This window comes from Formica exsecta, unplaced genomic scaffold (assembly GCF_003651465.1).
Source record: "Formica exsecta isolate Colony F162 unplaced genomic scaffold, ASM365146v1 scaffold400, whole genome shotgun sequence".
NCBI lineage: Eukaryota > Metazoa > Arthropoda > Insecta > Hymenoptera > Formicidae > Formica > Formica exsecta.
In genome coordinates this window covers 158,848-166,068 of record NW_021851240.1, presented here as the reverse complement: position 1 = coordinate 166,068, position 7,221 = coordinate 158,848, and the positions used below count along the sequence as shown (strand labels likewise).

The 7,221-nt window shown below is 30.3% G+C and overlaps 1 protein-coding gene across 2 annotated transcripts in view; it reads left to right on the top strand.

The window, feature by feature from the left end:
• Positions 1-3,611: 3,611 nt before the first annotated feature.
• LOC115240055 (NK-tumor recognition protein) overlaps positions 3,612-7,221 on the top strand; it is a 49,808-nt gene continuing 46,198 nt past the window's right edge. Inside the window, exons 1-2 of one of the 2 annotated variants that reach the window (XM_029815017.1) lie at positions 3,612-3,871; positions 4,833-4,948. In XM_029815017.1, coding sequence (XP_029670877.1) covers positions 4,874-4,948 — 75 coding nt within the window. In that variant the 5' untranslated portion in view covers positions 3,612-3,871; positions 4,833-4,873. Of the gene's footprint in view, positions 3,872-3,973; positions 4,949-7,221 lie in introns of those variants that run through there. The other variant, XM_029815018.1, reaches the window with a different exon arrangement.

Here is a 7,221-nt window from a genome sequence, read left to right as displayed (position 1 = left end):
AAAGTTCAATGGCAAATAGAGGAATACGGATATGTGTACATCATACTGAATAGTGGTTTGTGTTGTTATTTATCTTTGTTGTAACACATTCGCTCGATTCACTATTCGGTTCAGTTGCATGTAAACGTGCATACGCATTACGCGTACGTAGCTTAAGATTGCATTCTTCCATCCTCGTAATGCTAGTGGATTAAAACAACGTGTATCGTGAAATGTGAATACGGCATTCGCAGCACGAACAACAGCGTGTGATTTATCTCATCCTTCTATCCCCTGCGTAGTTGAATCCCGTATTTACCGGTTACCTACATCTTCCATTTATACTAAAATTTAGCAGCATCGTGTTTCGCCAATAGTTTCGCGATACAACGCTCACGATTCGAACAATGATCCGCAATTTCTTGCGAATATGAATTAACGTATATTAAACTAACCTTGCTAAGCGCATTGTTATATGTATATATAATTTAATTTAAAGAATAAACTTCAAATGATACATGATTTCAATATGTACATGTACATATTTTAATTAAAAACCATCTCAAACATTTTCAAAAATAAATAAAAAGTTTTGACAAAAATTCAACAATTTTTATTTTTAACAAGATTAAGCAGTTCTTATAAATATTTATACGTTAAAAGCAAATTTATAAATTAACGTATGACGTTATATATTAGATTAAAGATAAAAAAGCGATTTAGCTATATTTTAACTATATTTAAATTTATTGATAAAAAATTAAAATCTTTCTTTTATTTGTAATTATTTAAAAGTTTTGTCATCTTTTTGCGATCTGTAATATTAAAATTCAAGAACATTGCTATTATCAAGATTATTGTATTTTGTATGAATAGGGTTATATATATTGAAGTTATATATTGTTAATATTTTAATAACAGAAACATTAAAAAATATAAATTTTATATATTATGAATATAATTTGATCTTGTATTAGCATTAAAAGAATAACGAAAATTGTAACAATTTGTAATTTTTGAAACATATATTAACAAGTTAATCTTTTATAGAATCGATAGCGAGTTATTTTTCAGAGAGAAAAAATCAATAACAAATTACTTTTTTAAAATTATGTTTTTAAATAAGTAGAAATTAGTAAGATACAATACACGGTATATTTAAGTAACACAGTACAGTTTATTGTAAGTCATTCGAAATAACAGTAATAATTGTATTATTAACTATATTTGGTTCTTCATCAAAGTCGTTTAGATTCTTCGAAAGATGTATGCCCAGATATGATTTATTTGATACTGATAATGTGGCAATCCTGGAATAATTAAACGGTTGAATGACTTTCAATTTAGAAAGCATGTCTAAAGTACATTTATATAGGTAAATTGATAATTTAAAATATATAGATAAAAACATACATATAATTAGAAATAAGTCTATGATTTCATGTTTATTCAAAAATACTGTAAACTAATATTATCTTTTAATTAAGACAATAGAATGATTTATGACATGATATTTTTCATATCGTATTAGCCATTAGCCTAATCCAATTTATTGGCATCTTATCGGTATTTAAAAGTAAATACAGGATGTCAGATATTTTTATCATTTAATAAACGTTTATAAAGAATGTCGAGACGATCTTAAAGATATAGTATATTTTCGAACCAAGTCTGCTTCGAAAACTGTAAAATATTTTATGTAACTTTTTTTTTTTATATACCATTCATCACGCATGAGATTTGATACCTGTTTCAATTCTCACCGTGTGTAAGATATCGAAAATATCTTTAAGATTCTTTACAGTTTTCGAAAGAGATTTGGGTTCGAAAATACTATATCATTAAAATTGTCAACATCCTTTTATAAACGTTTATTAAATGATAAAAATATTTCCGATTGTCTTTATTTCATATGCAAATAAAACGACATTTAAAATTTTATTATAAAAAGATATTTTACTTTCCCTGCTGTCTATATGAGTTTAAAAATGACAGCTGATTAATTTCAGCAACTTTTCGTGGGACATCCTATATATACATGCTATGTCATAAAATAATTCCAATATATAGTAAATATAATTAGAACTAATTAATTATAACATCAAATGCTTCATAATTAATATATTACATAATATCAGATGTTTAATAATTATATTATTAAATTCGTAAAGTGTTGTTTCCAATAAAAGTTTTATAACAGAATAAATGAAAATTTGTTATTTCTATATATTCAATCAAAATGAAGATATGAATATAGGAAATTTACTATAATTTTGCTTATAATTTTTATGGCGTATGACCATTTCACCAACATTTATGAAAACTACATAATTTTATATGTATAATATTTTGTAATTTATTATATAATTGTATACTTTCTCTCTCTCTCTATCCCCCTCTCCTTCTTTCCTTCTGTTTCTCTCTCTCTATCTCTCTATCTATCTATCTATCTATCTTTTTTCTCTCTTTTTTTCTCTTATTTCTCATAAACACCAACAAGACAGCATTTGCAAAATAACGTTGAGAATATTTTGCAATAAGAGACATCTAACTTGTGAGATAGCTGTTAAATAATCTAGATTTATGATTACTGGCGGCACACCGTGGCTATTGCTGCAATTATCGGAAAATTATTGGAAGCTATTTAACAAGAAAACATAGATAGACACAATGCCACACAATAAGGTATATGGTACACGAATTTTTAAAGGCCCAAAAATTTTCTATTTGATATGCAATTGTATGATATTATGTTTATGTGAGTTTTTGTAGGAAAGTTCTTATTATAGTACAGTAAAAGTGCAGTAAAGGTACAATGTTACCAGAGCATAGGATTTTCCTACGCATGCGTTGCTAATACTGCTTTACATATGTAACGCTTACAATCGGTAACGTGAATGCCTCGATAAATTTAGATGTATCTATATATATAAATGGTTATTAATAGTAGAGCGATATTAATAGTATTTTTTTATAATATGTGATATTAATATATTATTCTATTTATATTATTTAAAATAAATCTGCGTATTTTCTTTTAAATCTTCTAATGAAACTATTTAAAGTACTTATCTAAATTTGTATTTTTTTATTTAAATTGTGATAAGATTTTTTGGAGATATTTTTCTTTTATTCTTGCAAGTATTGATATATATTCATATTGGCAGATACAAAAAATTATTAAAATTTAGTATTGTCATCCAAAAGCTATATTTTTTATTTTATAAAAAGAGTTATACCATTTTTGTGACAATTTTATTTCTTTCACAACTTTAAAAATTCGCGGGCAATTAAGAGCCAGACGCGAATGGTAATGCGTTAGTTTCATAGAAAAATTATTTTCTTTTTATTCTCGATATGGTATAGGACCAAGATAATTTCATGCCCTGTGCACAGTAATCAGTTTCATAGAAGAATTATTTTCTATGAAACTGACGCACTATCATCCGCGACTGGCTCTTATTAATTGCCCGCGAATTTTTAAAGTTGTGATTTTCACTTGAGAGCCTTATTAATTTCTTAACTTATTTTATTTCTTTCTTTGATGACGAGCCTAATGATGTCACTTCGAGAAAATATATAATGCTGCAGAGTCTACAAACGATCTAAACCAAGCAGGTATTTAGACTTTCCGTTACGCATGCGTAAAAAAATGCCATTATGCGAGATACGAGAACAATAAGCGTGGACTATTGCGCAAGCGCAGTAGCGTAGTAGGAGCATGCAAGTGTATATATATAACCGTTAGATATGTGCGGACTGTGCATTGTGCGTTAGTACGCGTGGGTGTAAACTGGACGTGTCTCCGCGAACGTGGTAATCACGTGTACGATTCTCGTATACTCGCCGGTCAAAATTCACGTGTGTGTTGCCAAGACATCTGAGAAAGAAGGTAGCGTTTTTTCGCGATTATGCGCGAAATATTTTAGCGCTGTTGCATCGCGTTACATGAACCGACGTTTTTTATACCGCGAAATTACGTGGGAAGCCGAGGTCTACCGGCTCTGTTCGAGCAGGCTCGTTTCTCGACCGCGTGATACCGAACGACGATAAACGGTGTCCCAAAAATCGGAACGGCGGTAAATGACGATATCAATTTCGGCGGTGACATCCATTTGTGCCATCCCGCGACGTCGGATCGCTGTTCCAATTTTTGTCGCCGATTTCTGGAGGCGTGGCGTTTCTGAGAACGCGATATGGATAAACGCCGGCTTTTCTTCCTCCCCCTTTCACTTGCTGTCCGCACACATACATATGTAGACGACGCAAGCGCGCGTCCACGCAGGACACACATACACACACGCTTCGCACACACATACAACGAAACGTTCTCCTTGCACGCCGACGACGAGGAGTCTTCGAGCCAGGCGTTCATTCATATCGTGTAAAAGTCCGGACTGTTCGCGATGTAGCGAGTTTTAGATATGACATTTAAGTGACGAGTGGAGTGTGTGTTATTTTGGAATTGATACGACCGCGGGGGATAACGGTATCGCGGACGATCGACTATCATTACCGCTCTTGTTGCCACAGCTGGTTCGGTCTAGCCCGTTGGCGCGACGAGTTTAGCGCCAACGTGGTCGCGTTTATATTGCAAAATATGCAATATTGATGCGTACTTTGACCATCCCTACGCGCGTGTCTGGTGGCAAAGTGCGTCCGACGTCGAGTGTCGGTTAAGTTCAAGTCGCACACGTGTATTCTCTCGCGTCACGCTTCCTTCCCACGTTGTACATAACCTAAAACGAGCACGCGTGATCCGAGCCGCTCGAAACTTATCCGAATCCGTTCGACCGTTTGCAAACTATATATCATTAACGAGCGTTTCTCTTGGTGTGTCATTTGTATCACAGATATATCGCAAAGTGACGAGTTCCAATTTCAACATTGTGCCATGGAAGCAGAATTCTTGAAATTATACGAGGAGGATTTCTTTTCCGGTTTATCCTCGACGACAAACGACCACGAGATATATATACTAGAGAGGTAATGAGCCAAATATGTAAATGTCGATAAGATAAGGGATGTAAAAGCAACATAGATATAGAAATGAAGATACAACAGAAGGTTGAGGAAGGTTGAGGAAGGTGGAGAAGCAGTGAAAAGATGGAAAATTTTACATATATATATACGTTTAAGACGAATAAAGATGGAACTATTTTTTTATGATCACCTCTCAAATAATAGTTGAAGATATTGTATACAACTGTCGAAATATTTTATTTTTAAAACAATGATGAGAAGAAAATTAATTTTAAAATTTGTGATAGTCTTTTTAATTCTATTATCAAAAGATATGACTGGCCTTTTTCAAATATAACTAAAGCATAACGACTTTGTAAAAGGCGCTATAAAAGTATATGTTTTACAAAAAGTATTAGGCTACTTTTCGAGATAATTGTTTATATATTTTAAATAAGATTATCTCTCTGAAAGAAGATTGGGATTTTATTTATTTATTTATTTATTTAATATGTCGGATAAAAGTTGGATCATGTAAACATATGTATATGTTTTTAATATTTACATAATTTTAATAAAAAAATATTTTTTTGTTATATTGTAAAAGTATCTCTTATCTAAGGTAGAAAATTAATAAAATAAGACTTATACTTGCGATTATATATAAACATGGGAAGAAGAATGCACGTGGATAGAATATTCTGTGCCTATAAAAATACTAGGTAATAAAAATATAAGAACCTTAGAAAATTAAAACGTATTAAAAAATAAATAAATGAAAAGAAGTTTTTAGGAAAAGAAGCAAAATTACAGCAAAAAAGAAAGAAGGTTTACAGTGCGATTGTTTAGATAGGGAATAGGTTGGAAAAGAGCAGCAAGGAATATATATATATATATATATATATATTCCTTGCTGCTCTTTTCCAACCTATTCCCTATCTAAACAATCGCACTGTAAACCTTCTTTCTTTTTTGCTGTAATTTTGCTTCTTTTCCTAAAAACTTCTTTTCATTTATTTATTTTTTAATACGTTTTAATTTTCTAAGGTTCTGAGAAAAAGATAAGAAAAGTACGGGCGGAAAAGAAAAAAACTACGATGAAAAATGATGTGGAAATAGAACAAGAGAGAAACAATAAATTTAAGAATAACAGTAAAATGAATAAACAGATTTGATAATCAAATCTGTTTGGTAATTCCAATAAAAAATTATCTTTTGCAATAAAAATAAAAATAAAGTTCCAAATTCCATGCATCCGTTTAAAAAATTGTTCTACAAAAAATATTACACTTTAAAATATACTTATTGATTAAATCTTTTCCTATAAAAATGAGAATATCAAAAAATTTTGCCAATTGATAATAAAAATAAATTATACACTCTATAGAATTTAATTCTTTTATATTGTTATGTTTTAATATAGTAAAATTTTTGTATCCATTAAAATGCAGTATAATTGTGTATTTTACTTAAATATTTATACATTTGATTTTTAATATAATTGTAGAATCTGCAAGATATATTTTCTCATAAAGAATTTTTCAAAGCATAACATGTGTCAATATATAAATCACCAAACGATGCGTCATACATGGAGACAATATATAACGCGCCCTCGAGAAGGCACGTAGATGCATTCAAAGGTTTATTCATATGTTAGTTATAAAAACTTTCTAGAAACTTTCTAAAAACGGTAGAAAATACAGGCTCATAGCAGGTAAGAAAAGAGGAAGGGCCGAGCGTATTGTGCAGTTCAAGGATGTCGACATTTCTTAAAAGAAAAATTTACCCTGTCGAACTTTGCATGGTAAGGATAATATTATATTTGTCGTACGACAAATTTTTTAAGCATACTGATTGGCTGCAAAATAGAAAATTTCTTGAGTCTCTAGAAATTAATTAATCAATGCGCTTAAAAATTTTATCGTACGACAAATGTAATATTACCCTAAGGCTGATATTACATTTGTTGCACGACGAATTTATCAGATGTAGCGATTGGCTATCGGACAGAGAATTTCTAGAGGCTCTATCGAGATTCTAAGAATTCTCTATCTGCTAGCGAACTGATGCGTTCGACAAATATTTTTTGTCGTAGAATATATCAACCTATCTCTGTTTATAATACACGTGGAGCCATAATAAAGATACTTTCCTGATGCAATTGAGACTAAAGCTATTGTAAAAATAAATATATAAAGAAGTAATTAATAAAAAAATTGTAAAAATAAATATATAAATATATAAAGAAATAATATATAACATAATAATATAATATAA